We start from the raw sequence: 17,780 nt of genomic DNA on the forward strand, positions 1-17,780 counted from the left end.
GAATACTGACCGACTCTTTCTTGAGTAGCTGCTCATTCATTGGATAGAGGAACATGGAGATGTGGGCAAACTGAGGAGTCATATACCACCATGATGAGTTGGTCTTACTGGGCTATTATATGCTAGTTTGTTGTGCTCTTCTGTAATCTGAAGGAGAATCAGATCAGATGTGTTACAATATACTGTGATCCAGAGCAAAGCATTTATCTTCACGAAACCAGCTTCCTGTAGTGAACCGGAATCGAACCTAAGATTCCCCACAACAGGTCAGTGTAGGTCACACAGCTGGCGCTTACGGGCAGGAATCTCCTGGAGGCAGAGGGACAGGTTAGAGCTCAGCAACAACAGGCGAGACAAGTCGGGATTTAGCTGAGAGACTAACCTTGTAAAGAGGTGAACCAGAGTACAGAGAGCCGGTCAGTGACAGGCACGCTACTTCGGGAGTGGGATCCGTCCACAGGCTGGCGGGGCTGAAGCCGTTGAGCGACAGGCAGTCGGGACAGTGCTTTCCAAGAGCGTTTATCCAGGGGCGGTCCGGGTCCGGTAACAGAGAGGCCAAATATCCAGTGGCAGTACAGAGGGGTAATCCAGGAGGCAGGTACGGGTTCAGGTCCAACTCCTGTAACTAGGAGGCTCACAGAGTCAGAAGGGTTAGGCAAGCTCCGGTACTCACAAAGCAGGCCAGGTCCGGTACACGGGTAGGAAGTCCACGGGTAAAGGTTCCAGGGAAGGGGGTTCCAGGCAGACAGAATCAGAGAAGGATCAGGCAGGCTCAAAAACAGGCAACAGGTCGAGGTCGGGCTACAGACAGGCAAACAGGCTCGGTTAATGAATTGCTGGAAGGTTCTCACCGTGAGGCTCAAAAATATCTGGCACTGGAGGCTGACTAGGACGGAGCTTATATGCAGGTGAAACCAGGTGGAACTGGTGGAGGTTGATTGCAGGCAGGGTGGAGTCTGAACAGGTGTGCTGATTGTGAACAGGATCAGCCCCAGTGCCAGGATCATCACAGCTTACCATTGATAAATTAAGAGAATGTCTGTTGAGGGTTTGATGTTGATGGTTTTGTGTGTTAGGTTTTATGGATTGAATACTTTTGCATTATTCTCAACTATTTCTTACTTTGTTAGATTTTTCCTTTTAGTCCACAATCACCCTCCCAGTCCTTGTAGTCCCAGTTTATTAAACTAAATCTGAGAACTGTCTTTTCTATCCTGCTTCAGACTGATTCCTTTGAAGTACCTTTTTGTTTTGACATACTTCATATATTTAGATCTCAATTATGTAATAAAATATATCCCTATCTTGACTCTGTGCCTGTTTGACTGTATTTGGGTCTTTCATTAACTACAACCTTATAGATGCATATTCACCATGTAGCACACTGCAAAATGTTTAATCTGTTTCGATTTATTTTCTGATTTACTTCCAAAAGTTCTGATTATCAGTGCAGATTTTTTTTTTTTACTCTTTACCAGCAAACATTGATTCCTGCTTCTTTTCGTCAAAGCGTATATTTCTTTGTAATTCTGACATATTTCCAGTTAGAAAGAAATGTGTAAGACCTGCTTTTTCTTCTTCAGAAAATGAATTTAATTCAATATCTTCTCAGATAGGTGATTTCATTTGCAATGTCCAATTGTTGTGATGTATCCTATGAGATGCTGGTGAACCCAGGATGTTCTTTTGAGATCACATTTTCAAAGTCCTTAAACAGGATCCCATTCCATCCACTGTCATTTCATCTGGAGTATATCCTGCTTGCACATTATAGCTGCTGCCTCCATTTGCCTCTACATTAAATCATTCCTTGCACTTTGGCAATGTCAGCCACAGTAACAGAATTTAATTCATCAGAGTTGTCCGCCTTACAGGACTCAACCTATTTATGAAACTTTATGATGCAAATGTGTCAGCCGATGTTTAACAGTGATTCTTCCTGTATGTTTCTCCTTTTGAATGATGGCAAGACCAAATAGTCGTTTGAGTACATAAGCAAATCTAAGTAGTGATCTTAGCTGCCAGAGATAAATTTCATCAGTGGGCACAGTGCCCTGCCTCTGCCATCTCAGTGGCTGAGAGCCTGGAACTCCCAGGCTCACTGTTTCAAGCTTGCTACCTCATGCATCCTTTTCTACTGCCTGCACTAGAATTGTATGCAATACAGCCAAAGCTGGGATGGGTCACAACTATAATCTGAAAAAACTGTGGGTAGTTGATCATGGATGTAAGAGCTCACACAGACTGACCTGTGAATTGAATATGTGCCACAGTTTTCTCTGGTCACAGCACTCTATCAGGGCCCGCTGTCATTTCTGGTCCACCAAACAGTCAGCGCTGGGGGCGTTGCTCTGGTAGGTCATTTCTGAGTAAGATGACAGCCATTGCAATGACATGCAGTAAACTGACATACTAATTTAAGATGGCTGAGTGTAAAGCATCTCACTGGTAAAATACAAAACTATTGTTCTTGAACAAAAATTGTTTTGATCTTTTTTTGTGCTCTTGTTTGCAAAGATTAATTGGTCAGACCTCCATAGACATTTAGAAATAATTCACATTACTCTACTTGGATATGGCCCAGCTAAAGATCCCCCACATAAACTTAGGTGATTTTTCACAGGAAGCTGGCTCCCTGCTTTAATTCAGAGCTGCGTTCTTTCAAGCACAACATAAGGAAGTTGGAGACAAAATGGCGCTTTACATGTCTAGAGGAATTCTACCTAATCTGGAAAAACAGTCGACTGCTGTATAAAAAGAGCCTTCACAAAGTTAGAGCAGCAAATTGTTCATCATTAATATAGGAGAACCTTCTACCTGTATGTTAGACCCAATCCCAACCAAGTTGTTTAAGGAGGTATTCCATTTGATCAGGGGCCCTATTTTAGACATCATTAATCTATCCTTAGTTAACGGATATGTACCACAGGCGTTTAAAGTAGCTGTTATTAAACCTTCACTTAAAAAAACATATCTTGATCAAGATGACAATAAATTACAGACCTATATCTAATCTTCTTTTCCTATCTAAAATCCTTGAGGAAGTAGTTGTTAATCGAGTATGTGAACATTTACAAAGTAATGACCTATTTGAAGAGTTTCAATCAGGCTTCAGAGCTCATCATAGCACTGAAACAGCTCTGGTGAAGGTCACTAATGATATTCTCATGGCCTCAGATAATGGACTTGTGTCTATACTTGTCCTGTTAGATCTCAGTGCTGCATTTGATACAGTTGATCACAATATTCTCCTACAAAGACTTGAGCATACTGTAGGAATTAAGGGGAAGGCATTAGGCTGGTTTAAATATTATCTGTCTGACAGATTCCAGTTTGTTTATGTTAATAATAAATCTTCTTGGTAAAATGATCAGACAGCATGGGATTAATTTCCACTGTTATGCTGATGACACTCAGCTATATTTATCCATAAATCCTGATGAATTCAATTCCTTCAGCTCCAGGTATGTATTGATGACATCAAAACCTGGATCTCTTTAAATTTCCTGCTTTTAGATTCTGACAAGACAGAAGTTGTAATCTTTTGACCAGAGATCTAAAAAATAAACTTTTTAATCAGAATCAGATATACTTTAATAATCCCAGAAGGATATTACTGTTTCAGTACAACCACCATAACATGACATACATCACAAACGTTTCAGGGGGAGACTATTTACTGGGGCCATGCTGCCAAGAACACCGCCTTACACAGTGCCCACAGGGCGCTGCCATTGACTCTGTGGAAAGATAGAAGCCACAATAGGAAAGGAGAGGGAAAAACACATATATCACACTTTATCCCACTAAAAGGATACAGTTTGAGATATCAAAAACTTCGGCACAAAAAGCACAAATATGACGAGACACATATATGCAGAGGTTAACATTTGAGACTAGTCGCATGTAAGTTCATGAGATAAGTGAGCATCAGTAGTGTGTGTCGTTGCTTGGAGTTTTGTGTGTCCATGAACGCCATCCAGCAGGTAGTGTCCTTGATACGATGGAAGGTTTTTATCACAGCTTAACACATCCACAGATGTCCGCGGGGGAGGAGGGAGCGGGGGTGCGGGTAGTTTTGGGCTATCTCGCCATAACATCCAGGGGAGTTTTTAGATAGTGGGAACGCCTGATTAAAATACACAATTTGTTATGAGAAACAAGCTGAACTAACTTTTCCGTCAGCTTTAAGAGTCTATCCTGTTAATCAATCACTTAATCTGGATGACACTAAATTGGCCTCTGGTAATAAAGTAAAAGCCTTGGTGTTATTTTTAACCAAGACATGTCAATTAAATCCCATATTAAACAGGTTTCCAGGGTTTCCTTTTTTCACCTCCAGAATATTCCCAAAATTATAAATATTTTGTCCAGGAGGGATGCTGAAAAACAAGTCCATCCATTTGTTACTTCAAGGCTGGACTATTGCAATTCCTTACTATCAGGAAGTCCACAAAATGTAGTTTGAAACCTTTAACTGATCCAAAATGCTGCAGCAAGAGTTCTGATGAAAATCAGCAAGAGGGTTTCCTGTTAAATCAAGAATATAATTTAAAATTCTTCTTCTAACATATAAAGCCCTTAATAATCAAGCTCCATCATATATCAGAGCTCTGATTACCCCGTATGTTCCTAACAGAGCACTTCGCTCTCAGACTGCAGGTCTGCTGGTGGTTCCTAGAGTCTCTAAAAGTAGAATGGGAGGCAGATCCTTTAGCTATCAGGCTCCTCTCCTGTGGAACCAACTCCCAGTTTTGGTCTGTGAGGCAGACACCCTGTCTACTTTTAAGACTAATCTTAAAACTTTCCTTTGTGACAAAGCTTATAGTTAGAGTGGACTTCCTAAAAGTAAGGAATTGCAATAGTATATATATACATCCGTCCATCCATTTTCTTACTCGCTTTGAGGGGTGCTGGTGCCTATCTCCAGCATTGCAATAGGCGAGAGGCGGGGTACACCTATATATATATATATATATATATATATATATATATATATATATATATATATATATACAGTTGCCAAGGGGCAGACTGACAGAGGTGAGGCTGCCATACATCGGCGCCACCGGACCCTCTGACCACCGCCAGCAGGCAATTCGGGTGAAGTTGTCTTGCCCAAGGACACAACAACTGACACAGTGAGTGCGGGGGATCAAACTAGCAACCCGCCAGTTACAGGACGAACTTCCTAACTCCTGTGACACTGTTGCCCCGACAATAAGGACAGGCTGAAAAACTCAGGAACAGTTAATAAAAACAAATGATTCACAGTGCATTGCAAAAATATTTTTCCCTCAAGATTTTTCACATTGCAACTTTAAAAGGAATTCTAAAATGGATTTAGCTCTGGACTCTGACTGGGTAATTCCAATATATGAAGATGTCCCAACCTGCAGAAAAGCCTCCTTGCAATGATTCTACCATCACCTTGGATCACTGGCCAACTCTGGTCTCGTTTGACCAGAATAACTTCTTGCACTTGTTTGTAAACTCTAAATGGGACTTCTTGTGAGTTTCAACTCTTTTCTTTTGCTTCTTTGCCAAAAGAGCAGATGAGAAGGTCCTCCAGGGCTTACTGTCTGCCTCTTGATTGCTCTGATTAAAGTTCCACTTGCCTGACCTGGTAGTTTTAGGTGGCTCACTATCTCTTGGTAGATTTGCATTTCTGCCAATCTCTTTTGAGTTTCAGATGATAGACCTCTGTGAGATGTTCAAAGCTCGGGATATTAGTTTGTAACTTAACCCTCCTCTAAAAGTCCCCACAACTTCCTCCTTGACCTGCCAGCTGTTGGGTTTCAGGATGCTGGTCATTCTCTAATATTCTCTAACAAACCCCTGAGGCCACAGCTGGATGTATACTGAGATTAAATACACACATACATAATCTGTTCATTTTTAGGCAGCTGTTTGTGTTTATATGAGGATATCAAAGTAAAGGGGTGGAATAATTTTTTTTTTTATTAATATGTCAAAATCAATTTAAAACCATACATAATCTTATACATCAACACTTTGTCATCAAACTTTGTTTGTCGTGAAAAAGTTGGTGTGTGAGTACTTTTGCAAAACACTATCTTGAGGTGATGTGATGTTGCTTTAAGATCAGGCACTTTTCTCCTTACCTGTGTAATTAAATTTCTGTCTCATAGTACAATGCATTCAATCATTTGATGTGTTCTGTGATGGTGCTCCTTCCTGATTTAGATACAGTTTTCCCTGTCCACTTTCTGTCTGTAACAAGCACACGTACAGATAAATTACTTTCTCTGTCTCTTTCTCTTTCTCTCAGTCACACACAAGTCCTGGAGTTTCCTTTTACTTCTTAACTACACACTCCTCAACTACTTTTTAGGTTCTGTGCAAGTTGCCCTCCTGTTACCTGGTTACGAAAAACAAAAAACAGAAAATCTGGGTCACAAGCTTGTTCAGTTTGTTGAGTGTTTACTGAGTCTAGGAGATGCTGAGTTTAGTTGAAGAATTCACATGGAAGCAGTAGGTTTGCTTACTCCGTCTTGCCAAGAAACGCATGCTGGTCAAAATGAGCAATTACTTAATAAAAATGATCAGGTTTTTCTCTTTTATCACAGGCTGAGGTTCGGCTCCAAAATCCTGCAGTACTTCATAAAGCTGTAAAATGGGTAAGGGCTTTTCCAAGCTCTTCTCCAGTATATTGGCAAAGTATCCCATTGCTGCAGTCATCAGACTCATCAAAACTCCAACTAGCTGAGGCAGCTTTAGGGAAAGGAGTATTACTTATTCAGAATAGCTAATGTATGATGTAGAAGTTGGCTCTTTTCTCATCTCTCTGCTCTTCTGTCTCTTTGGCTCAGTCTCAATTCCTCCTCTTTTATGCACTTTAAAAGGATGGAGTTATTTATGACTGTATTTTTAAATTTCAGCCCATTCTCATGTAATTATCTAACAAACAAAGACAGCAACATGTTTCTGGCATGTTTTGGGATTTTTAACGCTGCAGAGTATGAGCAGTGACATCCATGGGCATCATGGGGCCTTCGGTGAACCGATCACCTGCTAGTGCCATCTGCATTAAGTGACACATATCTCACTAAATTTAAGATTATAACCTTGATTCAGCCTTTGTTATATGGTAACCTTGAAAGTCTCTTAATGATTTCTCTTCATATTTTTGGTCTGTCCACTACATTTAAATCAACTCTCTGAACTTACTTTAATCTGAGCAACAGTGCTTCTCAGTAGTATTTAGGTCTTGAGTGACTCCACATCTATTGTGTTGTTCATTCACGCAACAGATTATTGTATTGACCATCCAATGAAACAGACAGGTGGGGGTCAAGGAGAGGATTAAAACTTGAGACTGTGGCAGAGGATCACTTTCCATCAGTTTCTAACTCTACAAAAAAGCCCTTAATAAAAAGCCAGAGCTACAACGGAAAGATCAAAGTGTATCCACACCCTGTGTTAGAAAGGCCCAGCCAAAGTCTAGGCCCAAATCCAACTGAGAATCAGCAACAAGGTTTGAAAATTCCAGTTCACAGATGCACTGCAAGTTATCAAACTGAAATTTTGCAAAGAAGAAGGGGGGGGGGGGGGGCGATTTCAATCTCTAAATGTGCATAGCTGGAAGAGACACACCCCAAAAGACATGTAACTGGAAATGGACACAGGTGGTTTTACAAAAATATACTCTCATGCAAGTAAAATATAAAATGCTGCACTTCTCTGGTTCTGTGTGCCATTTTCTTTCCACCTCACAAATATGCACACTTTACGTTGGTCTATCACATAAAAACCAAATACAATACAATGAAGTTTGTGCCTGTAATGTGAAAAAGTCCAAAGTATCATAATGCCGACATAGATGATAGGACTCTTTTTTTTAGGCTGGTCATGCCCTGAATTATGAGCACAACTCATCTTCATCACTTTGTGACCTTCTAATTTAATTGTTCCAATTTGACTTTTTATACTTGGTTTCCCATAAAAAGATATTAGGCACCTAATGTTGGGATTTGGGGTCTCAGTGTGAAAATCATTCTTAATTCTGTACACTCCCTATGAAGCAGTTTTAAGACAATGTGGTTTTCTGCTCATTTGATAAAGAACCTTTAACCTTTCAGCAGGTCGATGTTTACCCAGCAACGAGACAGGTGTATTTATCTTCCCTTATCTGCTCAGCTGCGCTGACTGCTGCTGTACAGAAGCGTTTAAAATGAAATACTTAGAAGACCGAACTCAGCCTCTGTTCTGCCTGGCAATAATAAACCAGGTGTTTAAATGATTAACTATCTGGCAGAATTATCCCTCATGTAAGCCAACAAGTGGAAACAGAATTTGCAAAAGGATGGCCGTTTTCTCTACAGCTCACACTTTGGTGACATGATGTCATCGCAAATTGAAATCGCCTATACAATCTAGCAATTCTTGTGGATCTGGACGGGGGGCATAGCATTGGAAATAATTTCGGGGGGGGGGTAGGAGCAACATGGAAAAAGTGAATAGTGAACCATGAAAGCAGGGTTTAACCACTTTTCAGCATCTCATTTAGCCTATTGTCAGAGCACCCCAAAGGAGTCATTGATCCTCTGCAACCTGCGCGCATGGCACGCATAGGACCGATATTTAGTCGAAGGCGGTGTTGTGGCTGTATGGTGACGTTTTAAGGCAGGTCCTGGTCAAACCTACCAATGGTACAAGTCGGTCCTACTCTGCTGGGGCTGATCGCAATGAATGGGTGTCGGAGCTCAACACGGCAAAGGAGCACCCACAGCGCGACGGGGCGGATAAGGGGATGCGGCATCGGTACGCGGGAGCTGTCCATCAGCACAACATACCCGACGAAAAGCAAGGAAACAGCGAGCGGAGCCGAGAGCAAGTCGCTCCCGTTTTTAGCCTGCCGCCCCCGCCCTCTTCTCACCAACGAGTCCGCACCGAAACCACCGCCGCTCAGCGCCAGAGCCTCCAGGAGCTCCCGTGCGTGAGCCAGCCCTGCCGGAGACCGGTTCACAGCGGCGACCCTCTGCCGCTGGCGAGCTACGACACCAGCCGGCGACCTTCACACCAAGGCGGTGAAACCAGCGCCAGTCAGCCAGCGCACCTGCAGCGGGATCCCTGGGCCCCGGACGGCTCCCAGCACCCGCTGCCGCTGCAGTCAGACAGGGAGGCTGTTTTTCCAAGCTGCCACTGCAGTTTTTCGGAACAAGAAGCGAGCCTTTCTCCAAATAAATCCCATCCTGTCGACCCACTCCCCCCGCAGCCCTCCCCACTTTTTCCACCACTTATACCGCCGCCACCATCGTCTTCCTCCTCCTCTCGGCTCTTTTGCCGGGGATTTGAAAGAGGGGATCGTCTCCAAAGGAGTGCCAATAATTACCAACAGGCGAACACCGTGGAACGCTGCAGGGGAGGAGGAGGAGCAGGAGGGCACCAAGACCACAGACAGTTGTTGCAGCAACAGCACTGTCATTTAGGACTCCAACAGAGGTACCCCTCCCCTGAAGGAAGCCGTGCAAACTCACAAAAAGGGCGCTCTTTAGATGCATGCGAGTCAAACGAGGCTAAGAAAGCGTTCGAGTGTCAGACTCAGGATCTGCAGCAGCAACAGATCCCACAATTGCGTGCGCAGCAACAGCTACTGGTGGGAAGCAGCCTGCCCATCAACTACTGCGCAAGCGGCTCCGGAGAGCTATGTAGGACTCACCGGGCTCCACTGCTGCAACAGCAGGAGCGGCAGCAGCTGCTGCAGCATCGGCAGCAACAGCAGCAGCAGCGAGGCGCGCCGGGGCTTCGTCCCCAGCAGCAGCAGCAGCAGCAGCAGCAGCAGCACTGTGACAAAGATCGCAATAAGTGTGGAAGGATCACCGCGGAGGGCGGCCAGGCGCAGCCACACGACCGCGGCTCCCGCGTAACCCCCCCTGCAACACCGCACGCATACGCGGGGAACTCGTCTGCAACTGGCAGCCACAGCAGCAAAGACAGCCCCAACTACGGCTCCAGCTATCACCTGTGGCCGGAGAGCCCGCATAAAGGAGAGGAGAGGATACGCATCGACCTCCATCAGGTACATTCCCCGCTTCTCTATCACCGTTCGGGCTCTAATTAGCTGACACTAGCAACCAACAGACTGCTGTTAGGTTTTCACTCAGTGGCCACGCCTGTCATATGATTTTGATAGAGAACAATTTGCTGGGCTTTGTGTAGCTACACTGCGCGGTGTGTGTGTGTGTGAGACTGTGTAGGCTGTGTGTGTGCGTAATGTGTGTGTGTGTGTGTGTGTGTGCGCGCGCGTGTGTGTGTGAAGGGGTGGGCATTGGAGTCGCTTCACATGATTTCTATCGTCGACAAAAACACACTGCTGTAAGTGCTTCACATGTGACCCAGCATGTTGTGCGTGTGTGGCATTTGTTTCGTTTGGTCACACGAGCACGCGCACGAACACACCGACGGAGCGATGGCGTTGTGTCGCGCGCACACACCTGTTCGACGTTGCAGGCTTGTTTTGGGGGGCCCGCTGACAGCAGCCTAATGAAGCTCCCCGGCAGCCGAATTACAGCGCGTATGTTGCTGCCGCCGAACAGAGGGGGATCAGAGCAGGGGGAGCCTGCATTCTGCCTTCCTGACATAAGAAACGGAGGCTACACTAACACAGGCCTATACCTGCATGAGAGCACGGGCAACTTAGTTCATTGATAATATGACGAATATGCTTGGAGAGAGATAACAACACCAGAATGATGCTAAAGCCTCCGGTGTAATGAAGAGAAACCAGACTAAATTTCCTGTGCAAAAGTCTTGATTGCTTTCTGTCTATGGTGCTGAGAAAAAGGGGTCTGCTCTATGCAGATTTCTTGTTATAAATGTTTCAGATAATCATAATATTTCATATCAGACAGGAATACCCGAGTAAATACGAAAATGTTTTTTCAAACGATGTTTCATTTATTAAGGCAAAAAAAAAAAAAAAAAGCTATCCAAATCAACCTGGCCCTATGGAAACCCTGGTTAAGTGAATATCCGCAGATTTGTTTAATTTTACCCAGGCCTGATTTCTGCCATTCCTGTACAATCAAGAAATCCCTTTAATGCATTCAAAAAAGTGAACCAGGACAGTTGTCCATTATATGTTAACATTTCATTTCTAGTTAACACATAAAAAAGTGCATGGGTTAATTTTGTTTCTAATGAACATGACATGTTTGTTTTTAACGCAACTGTCCTGGTTCACTTTTTTGAGTGTTTAACCATTATGACTGCATGAAGCAGGCTAAAAAACAAACAAACAATAAAAAACAACAACAAAAACATATAGTGTACAGCTTAAAGAAATTACAGAACAGATGAAAAGCAAAGTCACTGATCAGCCTGCAAAAGATTTCAACATCATTTGTAAGACGTTGGGACTCCTGCAAACCACAGGGAGCCATTAAGCAGCTTTATGCCCACCCAAATGACCCCAAAAACGCATTGCCAACTCATCCAGGAGGTCACAAAAGAACCCGGAACTACATCTAAAGGTCTGCAGGCCTCGCTTACTTCAGTTAAGGCTAGAATTTATGATTCAACGATAAGAAAGAGACACTGGGTAAAAATTCCTTACATAGTAGAATTACAAGCCCAAAATTACTGCTGATCAAAAAAGAATACAAACACCATTTTGATTATCATCTGGACTTTCGGGGAAACGTTCTGTGAACTGGTCAGGCAAAAGTAGACTGGAACTTGTACACCCTACGAGTTCTGGTGTTAAACTAACAGCATTTAGAAGAAAAAAAATCCCAGTAGTTGAAAATGTTTGTAGTAGTGTGATGGGTAATGGGTGAATGAAGCGTGAGTAGTTGAGTTGTGCAGCAGGACAATGGTTCAAAGCACAACAGCAACTCACCCTCTGAACAATTAAAAAAAGCAAAAATTAGGGTTTGGAGTGGTCTTTATAAAATCTAGACTTAAGGCTGAAGCTGTAGCATAATCTTGTCCATACTCAAAAACCCACAAATGTGGCTGAAGTAAAACAATTCTGCCATGAAGAGTCAGTCAAAATTCCCCCAGAGCAATGTGAAAGACTTATTTTAAGTTATTTTAAGTTTGATAGCAGTTGTTGCCACCAAGGGTGGCTCAAGCAGTTACTACGTTTAGGAAGAAATTATTTTACACAGGGTCAGGTTGCTAAGGTTACATTTTTTTTCCCACACTAAATTAAATCTTCATTTGAAAACAGTTCTTACTTAGGCTATTGTTGTCTAATAAAAAAGTAAAATCAGAAGAAATCTAGAAGAGGGCAAATATTTTTTCACAGTACCGGTGTTAGCTTTTTGCAACTTGACAAATGTAAAATGGCCTCAAGAAAAAGTTTTCAGGCTTCCTGTAAAACTTTTAAACCTTTCTGCTTTGGACACCTGTAATTATCAGAGGAGTAGTTTGCCTGTCATTTAAAATCACACCATTTAATCATTTTACTCTCACTTTTTAGCCAATATTAAAAATCCCATATGCAGGAATAAATATAAGATTTTACGATATGCTTGGAATACATTACTATGCGTGTAACAAGTCTATAGTTTCACTGCTGTGAACTGAACTACAAAACATATTCACTATTTATTGACACTTACTTTAAATCTACTTTACTGAGATGCACCAGTATCTTAGGGTACAACAAAATGAGACAGCATTTTTTAGGGATCTGCAACATAATACTGTGAAAATCATTCGAACAGATTGATAATAGGAAACACAAACAGATAAATGCAAACAGATAAAGCTTACAGAACAAGAAACAATGTTAAGTGCATAATCTTTACAGCAGAACTGGGCCTGGTGGTTCTGAACTTTTGGTACCATTTGCGCAATGGTAGATTGTTAAAGAGTTAGTGGTTAGTGTGTCAGGATACGCAGATAATGTCAGTGCTATGATCCTGCAGCAGCTTTGAAAGCGATCCTGGATGAAGGATAGGGATGCTACAATGATAGCTCCCCTCACTAGCCCAGAGTTGCAGCAGTTTCACTGTGTCTCCGACACAGGTCTGCAGAATGCTGTGAGGATACTTGGAGAGCTTGTTTGTTTCCGTATGCTTAAATACTGTAATCATAGAAAGTGAACACATAACAGGTAACTTAACAATAAATCAAATGTATTTCATTTCTTTAGACATCTTATTATTATAGCAACAAACAAATCCCAGTCTCATTTATGTAGTTGCAGCCGTCTGACCAGTAATTGTCCGACAATGACACGCAACAAAGTGTGTCTCTTAAAACCTGATTACCAAAGAGCTAATAGGGAAAATAAGGTATATTGCACAATAGTGATTACTGTCCTTAAACAACTTGAGGATGCTGGACAGGTGGAAGGCATAAGAAGTTTCTGAGCCAAGTGAACCATGGTGTCCTTCAGAAACAGGGAAAAATACCAGACAAAAGACCTACATCATCCTTCAGGGGATCCAAACTTAATGGCAGGATTCCAGGGAATGGACCTTTGCAGATCAACCGCTACAGGTGCACACTTACTACTTTAGGACCTGAAACAGCAAACATGCAGATAAGGAACTGGGAATTACATTTTCTCTTTGACAGTCTGATTAAAACAGTCATAAAAATATCATTTAAAACTGTCCATTAAGCTCGGTTTACTATTTTGTAAAAAAACCAAAACAGAAAATGCAAAACTCTTGACACCCATTTTCCTTATGCTAGATTAAGTGCCTAGCAAAGTCTGGACCAAAAAGTTGCCAGTATTCAAAGAGAAATTCTCCAAAAGAAAAAATAAATAGAATTTGACCCTGTTAAATATTTCCAGAAGTATTGGATCTTTGGAATTAACATGTAAAGAAACGTAATTTGTTTGAAATTCAGCCAGAAAATATCAGACAAAAGCTTGAGCGTTAGTAGGGTCCCTACCAGAGGTGGTATCAAGTCACAAGTGTTTCATCCGCTCCACCCAATTGTAGAATCAAGTCTTATATAAAGACACTGCAAGTCAGAAGTCAAACTTTAAATCTTTGACAGAATATATAATTCAATCACAGAGTAATAATTAACTATTTCTAGGATTTAGAAATTATTTAAAAAGGTTTAAATCTTTGACAGAACATCCAACAAGAGGAACTAAATTTACCAAAAATATTCTTTTTGCAGTAAATATTAACCAAGACAACAAAACATCCAATTAATTAAAACAGCACTGTGTAACATTTAGCCACTACGGGCACTGGACCTGTAACTTCCAGGTATAGCTCCCGTGGAGGCCACTGGCAACATTGCACTGTCACGAAATGAAATAGTCTCCCTCCATGTTTTGGAATCTGATAGCAGACCAGTTTGGACCAGCAGATTGAGAAGTCATGGAGTTACTTGTAAACACAAGGCCACACTCATCCCTCGAGATTAAATCCTACATAAGACAAGCAAAAATATGTCTGATCAGGTACATGTCATATCTGTTTTGTTTTATTGTTACCTAGAATGGGTCATGTGATCCAGAGTGCCATGCTACGTCACATGACCCATTCAGCAAAAAATCAGACCCTCTTAAATTACATAGGTGAGTTTTTGAGAAGGCCAGCCTACACGGAGCATCAGTATGTGCCAAATGCTGTATATTAACCTGAAAAATTCTTTAATATATCTCAAATTAAGCTAATATTTGGGTCAAAACTTTCACAGTGCTGCTGTAAGAAAATAATGGGAAGATTGATCCATAATAGAGATAACTGAAATTTTATACAAAATATATATAGCACTATTTTTAAACCGCCATAAGAGCTCAAACCTGGTTTTATAATATAACGTGAGTAATATCAGATCATTGAAACAAACTTTCAGATTATTTAGATTTTATGGAACATGATTACAGTTCTGACATCATGCTATTATAAAATTAGTGAGTTAAAGAGATGACCATATGATTTAAAAGCCAATCTGTCATGTTTTTTTTTTGGGTTTACATTCAAGAAAGTAAGCTGTTGCTGGTTCTCTACCATAGATTTTATTCATGTTTAACCTAGATATTTTTTTTTTGATCACCTTGTAATTTGTGCCATCAAAGGACATTATGGCTAGTTTTTGTACTGGCTGGAAATTAATAAAACTTATTTAAAAAAGTTAATAAGACACACTTTTTAAAATATAGTAATACCTCTGAAGCTCAATTTGTTTCATATAAAGAGCTAATTTGGAAATTAGCTCTTTATATAATTTTTTCCATTTGAAAATAAGCCCCGAACCACATCCCCAGTCACTAAAAATCACAGAATTTTCATTACAACAGAGTTTTTAATCTTAAATAGTAACATTACTAGAAGCTTTGCATACTGGACACATTAATGAAACTTTAATGATAAGGACAAGGATGGTATTTTTGTTGATGGCCCACCTATGTGACATGATGTAGACAAGTGTGGATATTATTTTCTTTTTTAAAGGAAAAAAAACAGTTTCATTATGACTTCAGAGTGCTCTCTATCCTAGAGCATTTTGCACTGGGTCTGTCACCCAACACAATGCCTGTAAATTTGTGGCAACTCTGGCAATAATGTTGATACAAATGTCGACAGTGCTCACGTCACTGTCTCCAGGATTGCAATAAAAAATTGGCCCTTAGGTACTTGCTTCTGTCTGCATTTAAAATGTTACTAAAAGTGCTTCAGCATTATTGTACATTGTTATTTTGCTTATAACGTTTCATTTGGATGGTGCTACAGCTTTCTTCCCCAATGTTCTGCAGACCTCTTTGAAAATGCTAGAAGGGAGCACCCCTCAACCACTGTGGGCTTCTTTACTGTTATTATAGGATGCAGAAGAATATAGCATAAAAAAATGTTGCAGCAAAATGTCAGCTAAATGACATCAGCCAGGGCTGGTTTGCACACCAGGCATACAGTAGCTCCACTGTTGCGAGCCTGGTTATGGCTCCATTCTTTTTGTTTCATGTAACTCTCCTATTATTGTCTTTTTTTCTAACGTGTCGTGTCAGGCAGTGCAGCATTAAGAATTGTATAATGTCAAAAAGAGCCCAACAGATGTTACTTTCACAAGTGAAGCATTACTGCTTTCACCATGGTGCTCCTCTGGATTTATATATGCAAAAAGCTTTATTAGATTTTATTCTGGGACTATTTCACGTCCAATGGACTCAAAAATGGGAAGGTAGAAGAGAAAAAAAGTGAAGATAAAATGATAAGACAAAATGCTAAAAGGGAGAAAACGTGACAAAAATAGGAGAGGAAAATATAACATCCTCGGAGTCTGCTTCAATACCTGCAGAGAGATATATAAAACAAACAGCAAAACACACTGATAAGGTATTACAGGTACAAACAACAACCACCTTGATACCATCACTGAAAAATACACAGTATTATTTAAAACGAGATGTATAAAGTGACAGCTAAAGCTAACTATAGGGTTTTCTGTATAGAAGCGAACCTGTAAGCACCAGGATCCCAGCACCCCTAAGTGTTGGAGAGAGTGCACTTGTGTATGTAAAGTTTATCCATAAGAAAAATGCTCAATAGTGTCTGTGAAGAGCCAAAGACCAGCCCCCCAGAGCTGCCTCGGCGCTCTTGGGCCCTTTGCTCTGGGGCCCCAGAGCAAAGGGCCCAAGAGAGACCAACACAGGGATAGCTGCCTCCCCCATCCCAGAGAAGAGCAGAGAAGAGCCCCAGGAAATGCCCAGCAGCCACAGTGCTGTAGCCCTGGCAGCCAGCTATGCCGGAGTGGATCCAGCCAACAGTCAACAAAACAAAACCAGCAGTCACTAAAACCTGAGCTACCTGGTCCATTCAAATCTCCTGTCATTTTCATGTTAAACAGCTCAATTAGGCCACAAGTTATCATTGTCAAAGTCCAAGTCAAGAGCCAAGTTTCTAGTGATATTATCATGTCCACCCGAAAATATTTCTGACTCGAGTCTGACTCAATTCCAAGTCACATGACTCAAAATGACATCTAGAGATTTCATGTCCGTATTAAAGACTCAGACAGTCCTTCCTTCCTTCCTTCCTTCCTTCCTTCCTTCCTTCCTTCCTTCCTTCCTTCCTTCCTTCCTTCCTTCCTAATTATATTTCAATTGCTATGGATTGTCTTTCTTCTTGCCAATCACATATTTGGACATTTAGGTGGATTTTTACTTCCCTTGATGACCACACCTGATGTAGATATTGGTGCATGTAACAGGGTCCAGAAACATCCTTATGATGGCACAGCAAAAGAAAGGTGAGGAAAATTTAGGCTTGGATAGGGTGAGGGTTAGGGGTAGTATTCTGTAATCATATTGTAATGTCACATTTTCTTAAAATCATGTCGGCCTAACCTTCAATACATGCAATTAGAAAGTAATATCAAAGTGAGGTCATGTATTAAAATTATAAGATGTAAACAGAAAGATAGCTGAATTTGGTATAGATCACACACAATACAAGTATTACGTACATGTACATATGCTCAGTTTTGTTGATGCTGCTTGTTGATGATAACCAATTAATCATTAGAGCGTTTTTTTAAGTGCTACAGTTTATCTTCTTCTAAGTAATATAGTTGGTGAAACATAGGTAATTACTGATGGAAACAGACTTTGTAACAATGGTCTTTTTTTTTTTTTACTAGCACAATTTTATCGGGTTTTTCACTGGTTGTTTTTCATTTCCCTCCCCTGACATTTCCTCTTAGTCCAGTCAAGGTGAAGTATTTACATCACAGGACAAGATGGAAGAAAACAACCGGGTGGCACAGAAGAGGGTGCAGCATCTAAATAAGACCACCGCACAGTTTGTTTACATGCTGCAGCTGTTTGCAGGGGCTGA

The 17,780-nt window shown here is 41.3% G+C and overlaps 1 protein-coding gene across 2 annotated transcripts in view; it reads left to right on the forward strand.

The window, feature by feature from the left end:
• Window positions 1–8,523: 8,523 nt before the first annotated feature.
• The window catches only part of kcnn1a (potassium intermediate/small conductance calcium-activated channel, subfamily N, member 1a), a gene marked incomplete in the record, with an annotated part of 241,720 nt that continues 232,463 nt past the window's right edge, over window positions 8,524–17,780 (forward strand). Inside the window, 1 exon segment of one of the 2 annotated variants that reach the window (XM_036137869.1) lies at window positions 8,524–9,826. In XM_036137869.1, coding sequence (XP_035993762.1) covers window positions 8,774–9,826 — 1,053 coding nt within the window. 2 annotated transcript variants of the gene reach the window in all.

The sequence above is a fragment of the Fundulus heteroclitus genome, chromosome 6 (assembly GCF_011125445.2).
Source record: "Fundulus heteroclitus isolate FHET01 chromosome 6, MU-UCD_Fhet_4.1, whole genome shotgun sequence".
NCBI lineage: Eukaryota > Metazoa > Chordata > Actinopteri > Cyprinodontiformes > Fundulidae > Fundulus > Fundulus heteroclitus.